The 23,932-nt window shown below is 59.4% G+C and overlaps 1 protein-coding gene across 1 annotated transcript in view; it reads left to right on the top strand.

Moving 5' to 3' along the window:
• The window catches only part of ADAM12 (ADAM metallopeptidase domain 12), a 148,363-nt gene that overhangs the window by 92,431 nt on the left and 32,000 nt on the right, over positions 1-23,932 (top strand). Inside the window, exons 6-10 of the mRNA XM_070433231.1 lie at positions 6,389-6,596; positions 12,754-12,819; positions 14,124-14,195; positions 18,600-18,769; positions 21,161-21,245. Of these exons, the coding sequence (XP_070289332.1) occupies positions 6,389-6,596; positions 12,754-12,819; positions 14,124-14,195; positions 18,600-18,769; positions 21,161-21,245 (601 nt within the window). The remainder of the gene's footprint in view (positions 1-6,388; positions 6,597-12,753; positions 12,820-14,123; positions 14,196-18,599; positions 18,770-21,160; positions 21,246-23,932) is intronic.

Raw genomic sequence — 23,932 nt, 5'->3', positions numbered from 1 at the left:
TCCCGTGTGCTCCCAGGAAAACCAGTTTGTTCGGCACATCTCCAGCGATCCTGGCCTTCGGAGTGGAATGATTTATTGAGTTTGTGGTGAGCAGCGTGCGTCCTCAGAGTCCGGCTTTGCCCTGGCCCGTGGCACCTCACGTGGTTCTGTGGGAGGGCGTGCCAGGTGGGCACAGGCAGGGCTGCTCCCCGTGCCAGCAGGGAATGCACAGCTGGGAGTTCTGTGCAGGGCCATGGAGAATGGGCCTCTACACACACCGCACACACAACACACTCACAGCACACACAACACACAGCACATTTAACACACACACAGCACACACAGCCATACACATACCACACACAGTCAGGCTCAGCAGTCTGCTGTCGACCACCCGATGGGGTGGGAACAGGAAGGGGACACCCCGTGTGGACAGTGCTCCTGATCATTTAAACCTCCCAGATCTCGGGGCTGCTGTTGTAAGAGCAGCAGGCTGTGCACCAATAGAGCGTCCCGGAGGGAGGTAGTCAACTCTGGGATCTTGGGGCATCGGACCAGAGGAGAAGCTGGGTTCAGTCCACGCCCACCGACAGAAGAATCCGTGGAGGTTGGACACAGCTCCCGTAGCCCCAGCCTGGCTGGTCTTCAGAAAGCAAAGAGGGGTGGGCAACTGTGTTAAATACCAGGTGACCCAAGATCCATTTGGATCTAGGAATGCCGGGAAACTCGAGTGTCCCAGGGACGTGCATTAGAGCCCAGCCGGTGACAGTGCTGCAGAGAAGAAGCCGGTGACAGTGCTGCAGAAAAGGAAACCAGTGTCAATGTTGCAGAGAAGAAACCAGTTACAATGAGTGTGGCCATGGGGTTTATTTTGCCTCTGAAAGGCTCCAAGCCAAGGGGGACATTCAGACCCTGATGAACCGTGTGCCGTCTCTTGTGCCGCCCGGGACGCCCGGCCCCCCTTAGTACACCGCCCCGGCCCCCCTTAGTACACCGCCCCGGCCCCCTTAGTACACCGCCCCGGCCCCCCTTAGTACGCCGCCCCGGCCCCCCTTAGTACACCACCCCGGCCCCCCTTAGTACACCGCCCCGGCCGTCCTTAGTACACCGCCCCGGCCCCCTTAGTACACCGCCCCGGCCCCCCTTAGTACACCGCCCCGGCCGTCCTTAGTACACCGCCCCGGCCCCCCTTAGTACACCGCCCCGGCCCCCCTTAGTACACCGCCCCGGCCGCCCTTAGTACACCGCCCCGGCCCCCCTTATTACACCCCCGTGGAATGTCCATGGTTCCCCCACATTCTGGTTTCATTTGCTCTCGTGCTTCGTGTCCCCCCCCTACCCCCCCCCCCCCCCCCCCCCGCTGGTGAGCGACAAGCCCACGGGCATCTCGTGAGCATCAGCACACAGACCCCACGCTGGTGGGAGAGGGGAGAGCTACTGTGGTTTGTAATGAGACAGACGTCCAGTCCTGGGCACAAAACCCAGAGTCCCCATGACCTGGTTCATCCATGGAGGCCACACTCCCGCCCTCCCAGCCCCCGGCCAGCACAGGAGCTCCTGGAGGGAGAGACGGTCCCCAATCCTGCTTGTCCTCTTGCTCGGCTCCTACCCAGACATCTGGTACCAGGGGCCTCAGGGGCTGCGCCGTTCTGGCCAAGGTTCTGACCGCTGTCCTTCCTTCCTCTTCCCCTGGAGACATGCATTCCTCCAGCCTGTGCACACGGCTGTGGGAGCCCAGGTCTCCGCCCTGAGGACTGCAAGGTGACGTCTCAGCCCTCCCCAGCCCCACTCGCACTCAGAGCTTGAAATGTCCAAATCCCACCCTCCCCGGGTCCCCACTGGCTCCCCTCGGGAGGGACCCCTTTCCAGGAAAGGCCCCGCCCATCTCCGCTCCTGGGCTCGGCCCTGGGATGCTGAGGCCTCGCTCCTGCCCCCCACCCCCCGCCCCCATCATCTCTCCTCAAACATCTCTCAGCACCACCCTAACTCAACCCTCCGGGATTTCTAAATTGCCTCCCACCCGTGTTTCCTGCCTCCACCCTTCCCCTCGCAGCCTCATGCACATTCCGGAAGGTCGTGTTTCAAAACTACGGCCTGATCATATGGTAGGGACGGCCCCGCCCTGCGCTCAAAACCACGCGGCTCCCCAGGGCCTCCTGCCTGTGCTCCCCTCTGTCCTGCAGACAGTTACTGATCACCTACTTACACACTGCTCACCTGCTTACACACTCATCACCTGCTTACACACTCATCACCTGCTTACACACCCATCACCTGCTTACACACTCATCACCTGCTTACACACCCATCACCTGCTTACACACTGCTCACCTGCTTACACACCGCTCACCTGCTTACACACTGCTCACCTGCTTACACACTCATCACCTGCTTACACACCCATCACCTGCTTACACACCCATCACCTGCTTACACACTGCTCACCTGCTTACACACCGCTCACCTGCTTACACACTGCTCACCTGCTTACACACTCATCACCTGCTTACACACCGCTCACCTGCTTACACACCCATCACCTGCTTACACACTCATCACCTGCTTACACACTGCTCACCTGCTTACACACCCATCACCTGCTTACACACCCATCACCTGCTTACACACCGATCACCTGCTTACACACTCATCACCTGCTACACACCCATCACCTGCTTACACACTCATCACCTGCTTACACACTGCTCACCTGCAGAGCAGCCAGTCCCACCAGGGCTGGGAGGTGGAGACAAGCCAGGAAGATGCTCCTCGTGTGTAGGAAACAGCCAGACACACTGATTTTTTTGTTGTTAATCCTCACTCGAGGATATTTTTCCATTGATTTTCAGAGAGAGTGGGAAAGGGAGGGAAAGACAGAGAAACATCGATGTGAGAGAGACACATCCATTGGCTGCCTCCCACATGCGTCCGACCGGGGCTGGGGGTCGAACCTGCCACCCAGGTACATGCCCTTGGCTGGGAGTTGAACCTGCAGCCGCCGGGCTTGTGGGCCGGCCCTCTCCCCACTGAGCAGCACCGGCCAGGCTAGGCTGTGACTTTGAAGGGGCCTGGTGAAACGGTCTCTCCATAAGTCAGCTGCTGTGGCTGCGTCCCTCATAACTACTCCTGAAACCTTTTGTAACAGCTCAACATTGTACCTCGTTGGGCGCCGCCCAAACCTGGTAGCAAATTACACTGGGGTGGGAACCGTGGGTGAGAGATGTCTGCACGGGGCCCCAGGGGCCGGCGAGCGCTGCGCGTGGCGGGGAGCGGGTGGCCGTGTGGATGGTGCGGGAGGAGCTCACGTGGAATTACTCGCTGGAATGAGCCCCACGTGCGCCTGTGCCCACCGCCCCGCGCCTCACTGCGCGTCAGACATGGCGCGGGCCGCTGGCTTTGCCGGGAGCTCCTCCGGAAAGGACGGCGCTTCAGTCCCCGCACGGGCCTCCCACGGTCACGGCGGAGCCATGACATGGAGCGAAGTCTTCCTCCGAGAAAATTAAATCAGCAAGTGAACGCGGAGCGGCCGGGTGATCCCTACCTTCTGGCCATTAACTCAGAGCAGGAGGCGAGCCCCTGCCCCGCGCCGGGCGCCTGGCCCTGCGGAGGCGCGGTCACAGCGGATCAGCCTGCCTCCCGCCCGCGCCTGCAGGATGGACACTGAGCCGGAGGAGGACTGACGCTCACCCAGGGGAGGGCCCTGAGTGGCCGCCAGGAAGCTCACAAGTCCACTGACAACTGGAACCGGTTCCTCTTCGTTCCCATGGCAGGAGAACCACAGGTTTCTGCATTTGAAGTAAGGCTGCCTGGTTTCAATGCAGCTGCTCTGGCCCGGCCACGCGGCTCAGGGGTTGAGCGTCGACCTAGGAACCAGGAGGTCTGGGTTCGATTCCCGGTCTGGGCACAGGCCCGGGTTGCGGGCTCCATCCCCAGTGTGGGGTGGGCAGGAGGCAGCCGATCAGTGATTCTCTCTTATCATTGATGTCTCCATCCCTCTCTCCCCTCCCTTCCACTCTGAAATCAATAAAAAGTAATTAAATTTAAAAAGCAGCCGCTCTGTTTCATGGGGCCCTTTGACTTCTGCCTCCATCACACTCGACCCTGACCCGGCCCACAACCCTCTGGAAACAGCGTTGGGGGGGGTGGGGGGAGCAGGACGGTGTGGGACCCAGATGAGGCACAGCTCGCCGCCTGCCCCTGCGTGCCCCTGGCAGTGGGACCGACCGTGGCCAGAGTGCAGCTCTGCGGGTTCTCCTGGGCCTGGCCCTGAGCACCAGGAGGGGGGCCCCGATCCCCCCAGTCACCCCCGTCTCCCCCGCTGCCTCCATTCCCCATGGCGGGCTCGTGCCCAGAACTCGGCCTCCACCCCGCGCCCTGCCCATGGCGGCAGGTCCAGCCCCCACGGCTCTGGAGAGGGAACCGCAGCCTCCTCGCTCCCGCACATCTCCCAGATGCTCTCTCACCCCCTCCGCCCGCCCCGAGCTCTCCAAGGCGGCTGGGCTGTGTCCAGCTCCGAGTGCATCGCTAACGGCCTGTGACGTGCAGCTTCAATCACACGCGCTTATCTCGCCGGGGGGCCAGCGCGGCTGTGAGAACATCCCCTGCCGACGTGTCCAAGAGCCCGGTCCTTGGCTGCCGCGGTTCCGAGCGCCCAGGGCCGCGTGATGAATGACGCGGACGCTCAGAGCCATGACCTCGCTCAGCGGCGGGCCCAGCTGCTTGCACTGGGGAGCCTCCCCCCACCCCACTCCCCCAGCCTCGCAGCATCTGGCCCCTGGATGACTTCAGAGCCACAGGAGAGGAGAGCGGTCCCTGACCGAGGGCCGCCTCGCGAATTTCCTGGGAAACGGACAGGCCTTTCAGCCGCTGGTGTCTCGTGTTGCGACCTTGGTGCCGTGTGTCGCTGTGAGCGTTCGGCCCACGGACACCCAGTGGCAGCCAGAGAGCGCCTCGTGCACGGCCAGCGTCAGCACCACCTCCTCCCGGGCGGCAGCGCTGGTTTCCGGCAGATCCATGTATTTTCCCCGCAAGTGCGTTCCTTTTTCCACGCTCCCGGCCTGTTTCGTAAAGTTCTCTTTCCTCGTTTGGGCGTTTTACTCTGTTTTTGGTTAATCCTCACCCGATAATATTTTCCATTGATTTTTAGAGAGAGTGGAAGGGAGGGGGGAGACAGAGGGAGAGAGACGTGGATGGGAAAGAGACACATCAGTTGGTTGCCTCCCGCACGCACCCCGACCAGGGCCTGGGATGCAGCCTGCAACTGAGGTTCGTGCCCTTGACCGGAATCGAACCCGGGACCCTTCAGCCCACAGGCCAATGCTCTGTCCACTGAGCCAAACTGGCTAGGGCTTCACTGGGGCTTTTTAAAATCAACTTTCATAAACTAAAATCCTCTATTAGTCCTTGTAAACTGGAAACCTCGTTTCCTAAAGAACTTGTCAGGGAAGGAGAATGCAAGCCCCCCGCCCCGGAGAGGGGCAGACCTGCCTGTGTGACCCGCGTGGGGTCCAGGAGGACGCGGGCTGGGGCCATGGGAGGCGGGGAGCACACGGCAGCAGCGATGTTGATTGTGAATCCACCTTCGGGGGTTGGAAATCGCCTTCCCCCCCCACCCCCCCCCCGCAAACCGCACTGGTCCCCCTCGCTCAGCTGTCACGTGCTGTGGCTGCCGGTGACACCCCACCGGGCTCTCTGACGGAGTCCAATCCTCCCCTGCGTCCCGGCACCGACTTCCCAATCAGGGTGCGAGCTTCCCGGCTCCGTCTGTTTCTGCCACTGCCCGTCACACGCCACGAAACAGGAGTGGTGGCGGGAACACTGCATAACGAGGGATTGCCTTGTGGGTATGTGAGCCCCAACTCCGCTCGAAATAGCTATGTTACTGCTTCAAACTCTTTCTCCCAGACTGCTTGGGTTCAGAAATGCTTCCTCCTTTTCCAATTTAAGGATGTTTCGATAGCCCAGCCGGCATGGCTCAGCATTGACCTATGAACCAGGAGGTCACGGTTCGGTTCTCAGTCAAGGGCACATGCCTTTGATCCCCTGTAGGGCGTGTGCAGGAGGCAGCCAATCAGTGATTCTCTCTCATCATTGATGTTTCTATCTCTCCCTCTCTGAAATCAATAAAAAATATGTATATTTTAAAAACCTGTATATAAAGGCTAAACGTAGTCTATTCTTTCCCCAAAATGATTTGAAACAAAAAACTTCTCAGACTCACTTTTCAAAAGATTTTCGAAACGCGTCCATGGGAACATGTCACAGAAACGTCCCTTGCGGTGAGAGCCTGGGCGGGACACGCACTGGCATTTCTCTTCCGTCCTCTGTCCGGCTCAGAACCGGGTCTCGGCCATAAACAAGCAGCTGCCCTTGGAAGTCAGATGTTCTTTTCTTCTCTCTCTTTCCACAGGGGACTCATTACGTTTGAAAATAAAAGCTACGTCCTAGAGCCGATGGACAATGTAACCGACAGTTACAAGCTCTTCTCGGCCGAAGCCCTGAAGGGCGTCTGGGGGTCGTGCGGGTCCCATCCCGGCGCCTCGGGCCCCACTGCAGGCGGCGGGCGCCCACCGCCCTCCCGGATGCGGGTGAGAAGGGGGGGCGGGAAAGCCGAGGGCGTGATTCTGGGGACCCTGGGCCCCAGCGAAGGACACCCGGTGCTGGGACATCTGAGGGCTTTTTCCACTGGGGTTGTGGCTGGGGATGGACTCGCTGGCTTATCTGGAGGCAGGCATGTCTGTGGACAGAGCCCCAGCAGACACGGACACCTCCAGCCCCCACCTGCCGGCGAGGGACCCCGCCCGTGGCTCTCAGCCGGCCCCTCAGCCGGCCCCTCTGCGGGAGGTGCCACGTGGAGGCTCCTGGTGTCGGTCTGCTTTGCAGTCGAGTGTTTGCGGTGACCTGCAGCGCGCTCCCAGTCCTGCCCACCTGCCGGGCAGAGGTGCCCTGGGTCGGCCCGTGGGGCGTGGCTAAGAGGTGTCGCTCCCCGAGTCCGCCCAGCTGGGGCCTGTCCTCTCCTCCTGGACTGTCTTTGGGGCGCAGGTTTCAGGTCCTCTGTCCCTGCGTCTGCTTCTCAGAGGTCCCCCCCTTTACACAGAACTGGAACGATCTCTCCCCGCCCAGTGGACAGAAGTGGACCAGCTCCCCCAGGGGCAGCACCCTAAAACCTCCCCAAATGGCTGCTGACCCTCCTCATCCAGTTTCCCCTGGGTCCACAGGGCTTGGGACACTCTCAAAAATGAGGTGGGGGGGCGGGGCCCGGCCACATGGCTCAGGGGTTGAGCGTCGACCTATGAACCAGGAGGTCAGGGTTCGATTCCAGGTCAAGGGCACATGCCTGGGTTGTGGGATTGATACCAGTAGGGGGCGTGCAGGAGGCAGCTGATCCATGATTCTCTCTCATCATGGATGTTTCTATTTCTCCCTCTCCCTTCATCATGGATGTTTCTATTTCTCTCCCCCTCTCCCTTCCTCTTTGAAATCAATTTTAAAAAAATACTTTTTAGAAACAGTGGGAGTCCCCAGGCCAGCCCGCCATGTCTGTTTCCCTCGTGGGCCCGCCTTCCTTTGATCCCAGGCCTCAGGGCGGATGTGAGGCGGCCATGGCCCTGTCAGTCATGAACAAGGAGGAAATTTGCATGTATCTATGGAGGCGCTTTGCTCTGAGTATCTTGTTGAACCCGTGTCGTCCGCGTGGAGATTTACGACCTGACGGTTGAAATGACACCCCAGTATGTTTGGCGTCTCGCGTGGACGGGCATGCGTGGGCCCTGCTCCGGCCGGATCGTCATTTTGTAGCTGATCTGCAGCTCTCTCGGCCGTGATGGGCACAGTGGTTCCCGTCACCTCGAGGTGCAGGGCGGTGCGGAACCCCAGATGGAAGTGCTGTTTGGTTAACAGCGCATGCGGACGGGAAAGGGGCCTGTACACTGAGCCGGGAAGGCCCCCGCGGCGTTCGCCTCATTCTCCGCGTTTCTCTCTGGAAAGCGTTGTGGTTGTTGTTTGTGGAAGAGAAAACGGCCTTGACTTAACGTGCAATTAGGTAACAAAAGCGATGCGAGGAGTCCTTCTCGGCAAGTGGAGCATTTGGGACGGGAGTGTGTGCCCGAGAGCCGGGCAGCCCCTGTGGGAGCAGGACGGGGCCCGGTCAGGCTCCACGTGCTGCGGCCTCACGCGGCCTGGGCTTCACACTGGCGAGTCGGTGCAGCTGCAGCTGAAGAACTGACCTTGTGGACACAGGGCAACAGCCGCCTGGCCTTTTCCCGGAGCCGCCGGCCCCGCGATGGGGACTGGCAGAGGCTGGTCTGCAGGCAGAGTCTCCCCAGAGTTCGCATCTCCCCTCGCGGAGCAGCAGGGCTCAGGCCGGGCTCCGGGTCTGCGCCGGCCGCCCTGCGGGCCAAGCTATTGTCTATGGCTTCACAAGGCCGGCCAGCCGTCAGATGCCGGTGGCGCCGGGTCTGAGCTACACGGTCCGATCTCTGCCCTGTGGGTTTGTGAGCCCGAAGAGCCCCTCTCTGGGCTTCCTGCCACTCGCCCATCCCACCCCGCTGACCAGCCTGCGGGAAGGGGCCGCACCCCTGCTGCCGGCACCATCACACGGTGCATCCCGGAGGCAGATGTGCCTGTTTTTGAATGGCCCTTCCTTAGGGATTGTCTGTGCTGCTTCCCCTTCTTTCCTGGGGAAAACGATGCGTCACATGGAAGCGCCAACGTCGTCTTTCTCTAGGAGGCGGTGCTGCATGCTCTGTGTCTCTGGCTCTATTTTGTCCATCAGCTTATTTTGTACAAACAGGGGGGTCACGGTGACAGTTGTCTCCCCAAGTGCAGCCGCTGGGAGATGGGCCCACGGTGTTGTGCGGCTGCGCTGGGCGTGTGGACGGGCCGTGGTCTTCAGCGGACGCCCCGCTAGTGCTGCGGCCGGAACCGCGGTAATAATGTGTGTGAGGCGGAGCTGAGTGGTGGCTGGATGTCAGGAACCGGCCGGAACCGCGGTAATAATGTGTGTGAGGCGGAGCTGAGTGGTGGCTGGATGTCAGGAACCGGCCGGAACCCTTCGAAGACCCGCTGAGGGTGGCAGGCGCGCCGAATCCCTCCCTCACGGCCGCCTTCGCTTCCGGCTGAGGGATCGCTCCACGCACCCCCACTGCCGGGTCGGCCCCACCTCCGGCTGGAGCGCAGCCAGTCCTGCCGCTGCCTTGGCCTCCGGCTCAGGATCTCAGCGGCATGAGCAGAGCTTCCAGAATCTGCAGGTGTGGGTTCTGCTGTCATTTTTATTTAAATCTTTGTTATTGGAAGTATCACAGATGTCCCCCTTTTCCCCCCATTGGCCCCTTCCAGCCCCCACCCCACCCCAGGCCTTCACCCCCCATTGTCTGTGTCCATGGGTGATGCGTATCTGCATACAAGTTCATTGGTTAGTCCTCCCCGCCCCCCACTTCCCTCTGAATGACGCCAGTCCGTTGCATGCGTCCATGTCTCTGGATCTATTTTGTTCGTCAGTTTATTTTGCTCATTAGATTCCACATGCGTGAGATTGTGTGGTGCTTGTCTTTCTGCTGATTTCGCTCAGCATCACACCCTCCAGGCCCCTCCAGACCGCCTCGCAGAGTAAGCGACGCTCCTTTCCTACAGCGGCCAGCGCAGTCTTCCAGGTGTAAACGAGCCGCGTTCCTGCCCTCCCCGGCGGGTCTCAGTCGCTCCCTCCCCATCTGAGTCCAAATGGTTTCTCTCCTTGGTTGTACTTTTCACAGACAATGTTTGATGTTTGTTAACTCTGTACTGTCACCCCCTCCGCCCAGCATGTGAGCCGCATCAGGGCAGGGCCTGGGGTCTCCCGTCCGTCCCTGTATCCCGGGACCCAGCACAGTGCCTGGCACGTGGAGGGCTCCCGGGAGACGTCTGTGGGGTGAGTGAATGAAGGACAGTGCGGCTCACGTGGAGGAAGACTTCAGTGAGGACTTCCGTCACCCTGATCCCAGCGGCGCTTCTCTGACTTGCTTGGGGCTGCGTTAAGCTCCAGGGTTCTCGTTGCGACATGTTTGGGGGATGTTCTCTCTCTGGGAACTTGGCCGTGACGACTGGAGAGGCCTGGGAACTGCTTCCCTCTGGAGCGAGGTTCCAGGCGCCTCGGCCTCCACCGTGGAGCAGGGACTGCGGGCCGTTCTCAGGCGTGTGTTCCTCTCCGCTCGGGGAAGGGCTCTTGTTCCGAACCCCAGAAGGAACACTGAATCAAGCAGCCAGTTTCAGAGGTCGCTCTGCCGATCAAAAAGGTTAAATAGGATTTGCTTCTTACAAAACCAGATGGCCCGAGAGGCGGGAACCGCGCGGTGGTGCTTGAAGCCTCTGTGAGCGCCGCGGACGGAGCGAACTGCAGGCCGTGGACGGCCCTCCAGGGCCTGCGGCTGTATGGTCAGCTTCCCCCACAGCGTGCACTGCCCTGAATTCATGAGAAAGTCTGGGCTCCCCGGACAGCTGCAGAGACAGGGAAGCAGGGTGCACGTGTTTGTTTCCATGATCTGGAACCACGGCTTTCTACACGGCGACCCCAGGCCCCTGGGAATGTCCACGGCCCATGGGCCCCTCCCCTTTGCTGGCTCAAAGGTGGAAGCGTCTAAACAACCAGGGCCCTTTCTAGGGGGTTTCCAACGGGAGGTTCACTTATTTTTTCATTTGTAGAACTTTATTTTCTTCTATATAATTAGCTGAATCTATTAAGAGTGAATCGGGGAATTGAAGGGGGCAGGAGGTTTCTGCTTCTTGCACACCCCAGCGAGGAAAAGGGGCAGGAGCCTCACTCTTTTTTTCTTTTTTTAAAATTTTATTGATGTCAGAGAGGAAGGGAGAGGGAGAGAGAGAGAAACATCAGTGATGAGAGAGAATCATGGATCAGCTGCCTCCTGCACACCCCCCACTGGGGATGGAGCCTGCATCCCAGGCCTGTGCCCTGACCAGGAATCGAACCCTGACCTCCTGGTTCATAGGTCGACGCTCAACCACTGAGCCACGGGGGCTGGGCAGGAGCCTCACTGAGAAGGTGTCTCATTTTGTGGCCAGCACTGGCTACCACGGGGCTAATCGTTTTTTCTTTATAAGCACATACTTATCACCATAAAACACACGTGCTTGTCACCTTAAAACACACCTCCAACATGGAGCCCCAGCGCTTGTCACTCTTTCCTGTGCCGCTGTAGAGGGTGGAGAAGTTCTGCCTGGTGTGTTGCTTCCTTTTTCTCCCTGCAGCAGGTTCCAGGTCTGTTCAGGGCCCCTATGCCCAGGCATCAGCACAGTGGGGGGGGGGGGGGGGGGGGGGGGGCCGCTGGGACGCAAACATTTTTCTTGTAAAAATCAGTTTGCAAGATCCACGCTGATGGGATTTGCTGTGTGAAAGATGTTCCCCTCGGGGTGTGAGACGAGCCGCTGATGCACAGCGCGCCTGGGTCGTGTTTCCTTTTGTCTGCGAGCGGTTATGACACGCGGCTCCGAGCCGCCGCCGTGCGGGGCGTGAACTCGGAACCCAGAGGCACGGGCAGGCCCCCGACCAGCTCAGCCCGGCTCCTGCAGCTGCCGTCACGGAGGAACAGAAGGCTTTGCGCTCTGTGTGCGGTGTTTGCTTTCTGAGACCACCCTCCGTGACTCGCTCTCGTTCTCCTAACGACGCCTCTGGGATTCTCCCAGGGATTCACGGAGAGGCTCGTGTTTTCTGAGGAAACTGGTTAGAACGTAGTCGCTTCCGGGCGGCCTTGATGGGCGGGGGGCTCCCTCGGTGCCGCCTGCACCTCCTCCGTCCTCACCCCTGGAAACAGTTCCCGTGTCCTTCCCGGCTGTTCCGCTCTCTCTCCGGGGGCGTAGTTTTTCTCGACACGGTTTCTTTCTGTTCTTTTTCTCTTTGCTCCTTTCCAGTTTCCTCCTAACACCTCTCTCGCGCTGGCTCTGTTCCCGGATTATCGGCCCGGCTGTTCCCTGCTCCCAGACCGCCCGCCTGCCGTTGCTTCTAACCAGGTTTTTCGATGCCCCGCCTGGCGTGAACCGAGCTGTGTTTCTTCAGAGGGTCACGCAATTCCGGCCCAAACTCTGTTCTCTTCCACTTTCCTCACCTCACAAAACGGGACCCTAAAGGCAAAGGGGATGCCCCTGGGGCGCTGTGAGGTCATTTTCTGGGGTGACCTTCAAATGTGCTGCTCGGGGCCGGGATGCGCGGCCGCGGGGGGTGGGGGGGAGGCGGGGGCGGTGCTCCTGGTGCAGGCAGCACTCTGTTGCGTGTTTCTGTGTTTCGGCACGTGCTGGTTCCGACCCTAGAGTCAGGGACTCGGCTGGAACATGAGCTCCCTTCGCAAGGATTTCCTAGATGAATGGAAACTGGTCACTCAAGCCGGGCCGGCGTGGCTCAGTGGTTGAGCGTCGACCTAGGAACCAGGAGGTCATGATTTGATTCCTGGCCAGGGCACAGGCCCGGGTTGTGGGCTCCATCCCCAGCGTGGGGCGTGCGGGAGGCAGTCCATCCGTGATTCTCTCTCATCGTTGATGTTTTCACCTCTTTCTCCCTCTCCCTGCTTCTCTGAAATCAGTAAAAATACGTTTAAAAATGAAAGAAACTGGTCACTTGAGTTGAGAAGGCCCCACGGAGGTCGCTGGGGATGGAGGTGACCATGTGGACGGGTGGGAGCCGGGGGTGAGGACGGGGGCCCCTTAGTGAAGTGCTTGGGTGAGGAGAGGGTGACCGTGCTCTGGGAGCCCCGGGAGGCGTCCAGGGAATTGAACCCGTGTTTCCTATTGCAGCATAAGAGGGAGACCCTGCAGATGACCAAGTACGTGGAACTGGTTATTGTCGCCGACAACCGCGAGGTGAGAGCTTGAATGTCTCGGTCGTGAGGCTGGTTTAAAAAAAAAAGAGGAAAAGGGAAGAAGATGCTCAGTAGGTCACGATTTGCTTTCATTAACCTCCTTTACTCCGGGCCCTTAAAGGCATGTAAACAAGTCACGGAAAAGGGGCTTTCTGGTAGCGTCAAGTATAAAACATTAAAAATGGCTCTGAAACTACAAAATAAAAGTCCAAGACTGGAAAGCAAACAAGGAAACTGTTGCTCCATCGCTAAGCTCTCCGAACGGGGGGGGGGGGGGGGGGGGAGGGGGGCGGGGGGTCCTTTGGGGAATCCGCAGATGGCGTTAGAACGGATTCCTGAACCGTTTGGGGGGAAAGCAGCGTTAAACATGTCCGATGTGTCCTCGACCAAAACGAAGGCGCGAGAGGGACAGGGACGCGGCCGGAAGCCCTGCCTTCCGAGCGGGGCTCGGGGCCACGCTCACTCTTCCTCTGAATTGATTTTTAATTAGACTTTTGGGGAGTTTCTTCTCTGTGTTCCTTTCGGCCTCTGCTGCGTGTGATGAATGAGGTGCCATTTCCTCGGGGGCGCAGCGCGGGCGGAGGGAACTGGCTTGACCGTTTCTCAGAACCCGCCCCGTCTGGAGGTCAGCCGAGGGGCGATTCATTAGCTTGTCATCCCCTCCCCTCCGGGTCGCCTGTTCCTTCACTATCTAAGTTTAAAAACAAATAGGAAGGACTTTGCGAGGAAGTGAACATCAAGTGTGCTTTTGTGAACCAATGTCGCCCCAATAAATCCGATCTGAGAAATGGCTTGGGGCTGCCTGCTTCTTCGTTGTCCGTCTTCCCTTTACCTAAGCCCGTGGTCGGCAAACTGTGACTCGTGAGCCACGTGCGGCTCTTTGGCCCCTTGAGCGTGGCTCTTCCTAAGCCTTAGGAGCACCCTAATTAAGTTAATAACAATGTACCTACCCATATAGTTTAAGTTTAAAAAATTTGGCTCTCAAAAGAAATTTCAATTGTACTGTTGATATTTGGCTCTGTTGACTGAGTTTGCCGACCACTGGCCTAAACGGTGGCTGCCCGTCACGTGTCAGGCTGGGGCGAGGCAGGAGTTACTGGCGTAGGAGTGCTCCGTGGCGTGGCGAGTTTCGGGGCGCTTCGGGGAGTCCCGGGCGGGAGGTTTCTGGGGGGGATGGGGTTCATTGCCCAGGGAGCTGGGAGGGTTTGTGAAGCCCGAGGCTGCACATGCCCAGGGGCTGGGAGGGAAGAGGAGCTTTGAGTGACACGCTTGCTGTGATTAATGCTGACATCTCAAATTATGAAGTTTCAGAGGCAAGGAAAGGACCTGGGAAAAGTGAAGCAGCGACTAATAGAGATCGCGAACCACGTGGACAAGGTACGTTCTTTCCCGGGCCATTAAGGCACTCAGATCGTGTGAATGTTTGGAAGCAGGTGAGAGATGACGCTCACCTTATCCGTCTGAGCAGGGAGCCGGGGAGCCGCCCTGGTCCGGGCTGGACCGGGGACTCCTGTCCTGGGAGCACAGAACCGCAGGGCCCGGTGCGGCTGCAAGAGATGCCACCCAGGCTGCCCCGACTGCGGCCTGGGCCACATTCCTCCGGGCTCCCTGCTGGCCGGACAGAGCCCCAGTCCCGGCATCGCAGGCTCCCAGTCAGATCCAGAGCCATGACGGGTGCACCCACCCTTTGGAGAACTCCCAAGCCCGCCTCTCCCTAAGCCTCCCCAGGAGGAGCCCACGGACCCCACATTCCACCACCTCGGCCCCGCCCCATGCCAACGAGGGCGCCACCATCTGGGATGTGGATACTGATCTTCAGCCCAGCCAGCAGGTGGCCAACCCTCCCTGAGGACCAGGAAGTGACAAAGGCCAGGGCAGAGCTGGAAGGGACCTGGGAGTCGGTCTAACCCCAGGGCCTTTGACCACCGGAGGTCCTCCCTCTGCCTGTCCCCAAGGAGGCGGGGACCCTGTCTACACCACGTGCTTCAGCAGCACACCTGCACGGAGCACGCCTGCACGGAGAACACCTGCACGGGGCACCCCTGCACGGAGCACACGGAACACACCTGCATGGAGCACGCCTGCACGGAGCACGCCTGCACGGGAGTAAGCAGAGCTTGGGACCGATGCTCCAGCCCACACAGGGCATCTCCCACTTTGATAGGCATTGCAGCCGGGTGTCAGAGTGGGGCCTGGGCACCCGAGTCTCCCAGGGGGTCCTCACGTGGGACTCGATCTGACCGCTGTCCTACACGGCCGTCGTCCTCAGTGATCGCCTGTCTCCAGCCCGTGCAGAGGGTGGGAGGGGAATGGGACCATGCGCCTCAGAAACGGCAGTCTGAGGACGCCTCGCAGTGGCTGTGTTTACAAACACGCCTGTTATATCTGAGGGATTGGAATTTCCAACGTTTTTCCAAAGATGGAAGCCACGGCCCTTCTAGAAATGGGAATATTCTGCTCGGCCGTGCAGGCGGCGCCATGCCCTGCGCACTAGGAGTCAGACCTTGGGGGTGAAAGGCCGCCGTGGACGGCGTGAAACCGAGCCTGCGGATGCCGGAGTCCCTGTTAAAGTGATGCGTTCGCTCTCCCTGCTGGTTTCTCTATAGTCTGTTCTATCCCGCTTCCGCCCGCACAACCAAAAGTGAGCGTTTGGGAGTCTGTTAATAACACGCACCGGTCATCACAGGGCAGAGTGCTGACGGCCTCGCGGAGTCCGCCCGCTGGTGGGCCTGTGTCTGCTGGGAGGGAGCTGAACTGCTGGGCACACGTGTGCAGCTGCCCCTGCAAGGCCTGGAGTCGCTGGTGGGGTGCCCGGGCCCCTCCCCGCTCTGCACTGTGTGCACGAAAGGATGCGCCTGCACTGGCGAGGAGCCCCGATGCCACGTTGGCAGCTCTGCGTTCTCCGCGTGTCTCGGCTCCATAAACAACGGCTGTCCCGGTGGCAGCTTCCTCGTTTGCAGAGCTCTCGGCTCTTCTTGGCCGTTCTGAGTAATAATCGCTTGGCTGCAGGGGAGCGGACGGCTCAGACTGGGAGACCCACCAGCGATGTCGTGCCAAAGGTGACATTCTGGAACATTCAGGAAGTTCCGTCAGTCCGACAGAGCACTTGCCTTGCTGGCGACCCCTGAGGCGGGAACTAAGAGACATCCCCCCCCCCCCCCCGGGGCTGATTCTATGGGGGGAGGGGAGGAATGGCTGCCAAATGAAGGGCTGGGGACCCACCTCTTTGACCCCCCCATCTCCCTACATCTGATTCACGAAGAAATCAGCAGCAGCTGCAGATTCTTTAAGGCTGAGCCTCCACTACTGCGTGGGAGGACTCCCCCGTGGATTTCGTGTCTTCCGGTCTTTCTCCTGTGGGCCTCCCCTCCCGTCCCACGCGGGGGCCTGAGGTCACCGCTTCCGCGTTGGACCAGGAGACAGCCCGCAGGTCCACATCCTCCCAAGCCTTCCCAGGCCTGGGGCTCGGCACCCTGAACTCGCGCCGCATCCTGTCTTGGCAGGTGGCTCCTCGGCGTTAACGGTGATGGTGGCTGTGAGCTTCCTGCTGACCCTGAGCATTCGGGAGCCAAGGGCAAGGGCAGCCTGGTCCTTCCTGTTTGTGCCAGTGCCAAGCCAAGCCCACAGCCAGAGCCGAGCAAATACTGCTGCCGCTGGGTTACTGGTGAACCCATCAGCTGGTCCCAGACCGCGCACACCTGCACCCTGGCCCCAGACCTCAGCCTGTCCGCGTGCACCCTGGTCCCTGTGCCCAGGCCTGGTGGGTGCTCCTTACGTATTAATTCGTGCTCCTTAAGAGGAGGCCCTCGCAGCCCTGGGAGGAGCAGCCAGCAGGCAGTGAGGGGAGGGTAAGGCGGCTACAGGTGCGCTCAGCGCACGTGACAGATCCCAGTGGCATCGGCGTCGGCGCAGGGGCTGTGCCTTACACCCGTCGTGTGTGGAATTCACTCCGGATGTGGCTGGAGGGACCCAGATGGAAATGACAGCCGGCGTCACGGGGAACGGCTCCTGGAGCGGCGGCCACAGGGCCCTTCCAGACTCAGGCGCTGCTTCTACACGACACCTGTCGCAGGCAAACCGGGACCCCCACAGGGGACGCCTGAAGCCCACGCTTAGACAGCTGCTTTGGACACAGGTGTCTCTGCCTTCTGATCACCGTTACCTTTGACATGAACCCGCTGAACACGCGGCCTCCCGTCACAGGACGGCAGCGGACACGGGCGTCAGAGGGCCAGGGCGCCTCTGGACTCCATTCTTCCCCGGGGAGCCTGGCTGGGAGCCTGCGAGCAAGTGCTGATTACACCACAGGCCGCTGGGCAGCCTTCAGGCCGTATAACGTCTCATGCGCGTATGAACGTGACGCCCGAATTGCCACCTGCGTGGGCCGAGTGGCCTGCTCCGCCAGTGTCTGCTCGAGATGTGGCCGTGTTCCCGTGTCTCCTGCCAGCCTGGTGCACCAGCGGAGGAGGAGATGAGCAGGGAGGCCGGGGCCGCGGCCCTGGGTCGACCCCGGCCGCGCTGCTCAGCCCGGGGAGTACGTCGTGAGCTCCCCGAGTTGGAACGCTGCTGAAGTCCAACACGGAGCTCCTGGGACTTCGGTCCTCGTTGGCCCAGATGCTTCTAGCAACTCCGAACAGGACCTGCTCCCTGCTGGGGCTGGACTTCGGCCTGTCTCCAGCCGCGTTGTTCTCTCTGGCGCCTGAGAATCAGAAGATGCGGCGTCCTCATTGGGCCCTGCCCCACATCACAGCCACCAGAAGCTGGTGCAGCCAGCCAGGCGATCCCGTGCCCCCCCCCACCCCCCCCCCACCCCCGAGCCACCCCACCCCCCGGCCCTGAGGACAGAGCCGCCTCCCTGTCTTTGTGATGCACATGGGCCAGCAAGGCAGTTGGGGCCACGGGTAGTTCTGACCTCTCCTCTGACTGCTCATCCCGCCTCAATAAGCGTGTCTGGGGCAAACCATCCCTTCCCATTGGGAGAGCTGCCCTTCCTACCTCTGAGCCAGGGCAGCTGCTTGTGGGCGGGGCTGTGGGATTGTGGGCGGGGCTGTGGCTGTGAATACTAAGGAGGGGGGTGCACCTGGCTTGGTCTCCTGCCTGGGAGAGGAACTTCTTAGTAACAGATCTTTCCCGGGGCGCTTGGGGAGCCAGCCTCTGGCTTCGGGAAGAACCATGGGTCATCCGAGCTCCGCAGAAGGGCCTGTGTGCCTATGATTCTGAAAGCTCCCGATGTGCCCGTCTAATTCAGACCTCCTCGATGGATGGGGGTGACAGAATGTGATAGCGTCGGCCAGGTCTGAGGCTTTGCCAAAAGGTTACCACAGGTCCATTTGCAGTAACGCACGGGCAGGACGCGTGGCTGCAGGTGGACAAGCGGCTGCCTTTGGCAGTGAACGCCCTCGCTCACGGGGCTTTGCTTGCGGCAGGTAGGAGCTGGCAGGCGGTAGCTGCGATGTAGCGGCTTCAGCGAGACTCCGGGTCTCTGGGCATTTTCACCTCCAAGGAGTCATTTCAAGTGTGAGCTTCCACACACTCACCAGGGAGACAGCGGAGAGGCCGTCACTGGAGCGTGGGGACCCAGTGGGCGCGTCCTTGGGCGTCGGGCCCTACACGCCGTCTCACATGCTGACGCCTGGGAACGGGGGGCGGGGGGAGGGGGGGGGAGGGGGCACGGCGGTGTTATTCTCACCCGCTCGGTGAGGTTCAAAGCACACAGATCTGTCCTGCTCTGCGTCCCACTCCCCGTTCCCGCAATCCCCAGAGGGTGTCTGTCCCCATCAGTTTTACAGGCCGCTGAACATCCGCATCGTGCTGGTGGGCGTGGAGGTGTGGAACGACATCGACAAGTGCCCCATCGGCCAGGACCCCTTCGCCAGCCTGCACGAGTTCCTGGACTGGAGGAAGGCGAAGCTCCTGCCTCGCAAGGCCCACGACAACGCACAGCTTGTCAGGTGGGTCGGCGAGGTCCCTCCTGGGCTGGGGAGGGAGCGGCCCCAGCGCCCCCGGCCTCCTCCAGCTCCACCCGCAGGGGCCCCCGCACCTTCCCGGGGGGTCGCTCAGCACTCATCGGGGGTCAGAGGCCCCCTGACCGGAATCTGGGGTCTGCTGTGAAGTCTCCCTTTGGACACCTGGGAAAACTCTCCCTGTGTCCAATGTCTTCTTCCTTCTCCGTCACCTGGACGTTCTCCTTGTGCAAATGTATTAAAATACGTTTTTATTGATTTTAGAGAGAGGAAGAGAGAAGGAGAGAGAGAGAGAAACATCGATGAGAGAGAAACATCAGTATCTATCGGCTGCCTCCTGCACACCCCTGTTGGGGATCGAGCCTGCAACCCGGGCATGTGCCCGGACCTGGAATCGAATCCTGGTTCATAGGTCAACGTTCAACCACTGAGCCACGCCGGCCGGGCTGGGCAAGCTGTTCCAGGCTCTGCCTGATGCCCAGTTGTCCAGAGCAGCTGCTTTTTAAAGCCCATTGTCTTCCCTTATCAGCGGGAATGTTGATGCGCCATCTGAAAGCAGGGACACCTGTGTTCCCCTCCTCACGGCATTCTGGGATTTCCTAGATCCGAGGCTGCAACAGGACAGCACATTAGCGTTAGGTCTGTCTTTCAATCCAACTGCCCTGGGCACCGAGCAGGAACCAAACTTCCGCCCCCCGGGAGCCTGGAACACGGTGGTGTGGGTCCCCCGTCTGCTGGGGGAGCCAGTAAACAAGGCAATCCCCTGAGCGATCAGTGTGCGGAGTAACCAGTGAGGGAAATCAGAGCTGGAATGTAACCGCTGCTGCAGACTCCTTTATATTCAAAAAGAAGCATTCGTACCCTAATGAAGTAGATTGTTTCCAAAGTGGAGAACATTCTATTAAAGTCCTTAAACACTTTATGCCATTATCCTTGTCTTCCCGCGTTGCTTTATCGCTGAATTAAAAGCTGTGGAGAGATAGACACTTTCCTTTAGCGAATTGGGTCTAATTTACGAGCTTTTACGGGAAGTGGACCCCCAGTCCCTCCCCATCCTCTCTTTAGAACATGCCCACCCCCGGGTGAGGCCGGGGGCAGTCCCTGTTCATTCACTTTGGCCATCCTCAAGGGGCTTTTGTTAATTCCCTGCCTTGGATATTTGCGGTTGCCTCATATTTTGCGCATTGATTAATCCTGAACCATTAAAAAGCAGAATCAAAGTGTGTTGTTTTGACTTTTTTCCCAAATGGAGTCTGTCCAACCTGAACATCTGGAAATAAATCAGCCTCTTATATAACCTCCTCATGTATATACATGTAGTTTCTGTTAAATGCTCGATAGAGATATAAACGTTAAGGCTGCAGTCCCTACTTTTGTCCGTGAGCGTGGGGGAGGGGGACAGATGGGTGGATACATACATGCACACGTTCATACATGCATAGATGGGGTGGCATGTACACTTGCTCCCTGTTGTCCAGTCGACCAAAATACCTACCTTTTCACATAATACCTGTGAAATCAATGTATGTCCGCGGCCAAGATGACATGAAAGCTCATTTTTCCTTTAAACGAAATTCAACAATGACATTGCTTCATTTTTCATGGATGAGGTAGGAGCTACACGCACTTGCATGACACAGGCCTTGAGGTCATCAGACTCGCTGCTCAAGATTCCTTGGGAGGGAAAGCTGCGCCCGCGGGAGCCATAAGGGCCCCTTCCAGAAGCTTCCGCCGGGGGCTGAGGCTGCATGGGTGCTGACTCCTACACTCAGTCCAGGGGCCAGCCATTCTCCTGCGATTCCACTTTAAAAGTTCCACTAGCAGGAGAGCGCCGGGGGAGAGTTTGGGTTTCCGTCCGGTCACGTTTCGCAGGAGCACGGACTTCAGCGACAACAGGAAACAGAGCGAGCCGCCGACTGCGTCCCTGTAACCGCCGCGATTCTGTGCCTGCGCAGACGGCCCTCAGCAGCCCCCTCCTCCTGCCCCCACCGCCCTGAGCAAGTAGGCAGACCACCAGTTACACAGTCAAGAGCCGTGACCGGCTGTCTGAGTCTTGGAAACAGAAATCTGAAAGGGTCAAGGGACCACGGTGCAACTGGACCCTAAGTCGCCGAGAGCGGAGGGGACAGCCGCGCCCACACGCCCTCACGCAGCTCCCGGGGCGTGCAGGTCACTCCGGGACTGGGTGCCTCTCGCTTATGCACATCCACTCTGTCCGTTTTGTCACCTGCGCCCCCAACCCTTGACCCAGTTACACGCCACACACCGTGTTCTTGACCTCGATATGTTTCTTTTTTCATCAAAGGTCCAAAAAAGTATATCTTAGAAAATGTCTTCATCCTGTGTTCGTTTCAGAAAATCCTTTCTCTTGTCTCCTAGTGGGGTCTACTTCCAAGGGACCACCATCGGCATGGCGCCCATCATGAGCATGTGCACGGCCGAGCAGTCTGGGGGCGTCGTCATGGTAGGTCCCCCGTGACGGTTCCCGGGAAGTCTCTGCTTTCACCAGACCTGGTGAGGTCAGGGTCTCTGGGTCAATGCATTTTAGATTTCATCCTGCCCTCCTTCTCGCTCTGTCCGTGATCGTTCACACCCCACAATATCTTATTTTTTACTTATTTTTTACAATATATTTTTATTGATTTCAGAGAGGAAGGGAGAGGGAGAGAGAGATAGAAACATCCATGATGAGAGAGAATCATTCATCAGCTGCCTCCTGCACACCCCCTACTGGGGATGGAGCCCGCAGCCCGGGCATGTGCCCTTGACCGGGAATCGAACCGTGACCTCCTGGTTCATAAGTCAGTGCTCAACCATTGAGCCACGGTGGCTGGGCGCCCTGCACTCTGTTAGGGGCTGCTTGTAAAACACATCCGTTTGCACCCAGGAGAGGAGAGCGTGTAGAAATAGCTCATGTGAACCAGTCCTCCCCGTTTATGGAGAAAAGGCTCCACTGGGATTTTGGTCTGAGCCCCAGCCCAGGAATTCCCTCCCGGTGCCGGGATGAGCCCGGCCTGGGGCTGCCCTCCCCTCCCCGCCTCGAGGTGGCCTGTGGTCGCACAGAACAGAGCCGTTAGGACGGTTTTCTGACGGCTCAGCCTCCAGGCCCAACAGCCAAACGGCTGAGGTTTGTAAGGACTCGCCACCGCACATGCTTGACATACCTCCCGGCCACTGTCCAACCGTCTGCAGAACAGCCTCCTTCTCGGAAGGCGGGGGCCTGGCTTGCGCTGTACAAGGATCACTTTGTCATACATGGGCTCGATGTGTTTGTAAAAGGAAATAGAGCGGGAGGGATACTGGGGACTTGATTCCTCTGAACTGAAGAGGGAGGCGGCTCTGACAGGCTGCCCGTCGGGGGACTCCTGCCCTGGCCCCTCCGATCATGAGAGGGAAGGTGCCACCAGGGCCGCCGCTGCGCCCACTCTGAGCCCGGAGCGAGCCCCCTGCCCCAGCCCCCGATGGGGCGTGTCCTCAGAGACCAGTCCAGCATCCCAGCTACACAAACAAACCCGTCCTTCCAAGAAACCGGGAGTTCCCCCGCAGGTTCCAAAGGGAACACGTGTGAATATTCCGGGTGTTAGCGGGCGGAGGAGCCTGTTCTGCTGACTCTGACTTTCTCACTGCCCGCCCGTCTCCGTGGCACTCACACCGCGGGTTTCCTTTTCCCCGGGCAGCGCCGGGGTTCGGGGAGCCGCGTGCTCCAGGGAGGAGGGGGGAGAAGGGGGAGGAGGGGGAGGAGAGGGGGCGGCTGCATGGAGAGTCACAGGCCCTCCTCGGCTTGCTGGCTTGACCGGGCTCCCACTGGCTTCTCTGGAGCCCGGAGGCCGGCCTGTGTGAGAGCCGGGCCGGGGAAGCCACGGAGAGGTGGGCTGTGGGCGGTGCCAGGGTCATTTCGAGTCCCAGCCCAGCGGTACGCTTCCAGAGCCGCCCGTAAAGTTTTAAGAGGGAATCATTTTCTGTTTCGTGGTTCCACGGCCGGTTGCTAACTGACTTCGCCACTTTAAGTGGGTGTCTGTGTTTTTAGAGCCGAAACTCCATTCCACATAAGCCCGCGGGTTCTGCCGCCAGCGTGCGGAGCTTAAACGTTTCATAACCAATCTGATCAGCTTAAGTGGCTTCCTGGAGTTCATACCCTTTATTCTGTTTCCACACAAACATTCACCTGGAGCCCGGCCAGTGTGGCTCAGTGGTTGAGCATCAACCCATGAACCAGGAGGTCAGGGTTCAATTCCTGGTCAGGGAACAGGTCCAGGTTGCAGGCTTGATCCCCAGTAGGGGGCGTGCAGGAGGCAGCTGGTCCATGATTCTCATCCTTGATGTATCTCTCTCCCTCTCCCTTCCTCTCTCTGAAGTCAATAAGGACATATTGAAAAAGATTCCTCCTGGAAAAGCATACAGGGACGCATAACTTTTAAAAAATGGGTGAAAATGGATGTGGGAAGTAGGAACAAATATGTGGACTGCAGTGAGAATCCTCAAAGCCAGCGTTAAGCGACAGAAGTAGGTGGGGCCGCTCAGCCTCGGTTGAGATCAGCCTGAGACTCGTTCCTTGTTTGCCCCACGGGTAAGATAGGCGCCCCGTGGGAAGAGCAGGCCTGGCCCCTTGAATTTCTGAAACGCTCACCAGATATGCAAAGATCAGCTGCTCAGCCAGATCCCACACTCCCAGGCTGTCTCCCGGCGCCTCTGAACTTACACCCTTGGTGCCAGAGGCGGCCGCGCCTCCTTCAAAGCCTCACAGACGTGAGGAAGGCTCGTGGCGAGGAAGCAGACCCCTCACCCACTGGGAACAGTTTTGTTGTTGGGACAGAGCGGGCGCTGAGCTCGGTGCCTGAAAGCCCTGCTCTGTGTCACACTGGCCCAAGTGGCTGGGTTTGGGGGTGATGCTGTGAAGAAGGAGGTGGGTTTTTGTCCTCATCACAATGGAAACCGTTTGTGAGGCCCTTTTAAGAGAAGCTGTGCTTACGAGCACCTACGCGTGGAAGGAAGTAAAACCGCGAGGCCACGGGTAGGGAAGCCAGGCTCTCCCGGTTCAGAAGAAGCGGCGGAGAGGCGTCTGGAGGGTGAGCCCTGGAACTCCGAGGGAAGCGTGCGGTCCAGCCCCCCTGCAGCTGGGCTCGGCCCCGGCCCTTCCCCGGCGTGTGCGGT

Source organism: Myotis yumanensis, unplaced genomic scaffold (genome assembly GCF_028538775.1).
Source record: "Myotis yumanensis isolate MYYU_CA2020_CCGP unplaced genomic scaffold, mMyoYum1.0.hap1 SCAF_13, whole genome shotgun sequence".
NCBI classification, from domain to species: Eukaryota; Metazoa; Chordata; class Mammalia; order Chiroptera; family Vespertilionidae; genus Myotis; species Myotis yumanensis.
The sequence above is the reverse complement of the archived record's forward strand: the minus strand, read 5'-3'. Positions and strand labels throughout refer to the sequence as shown.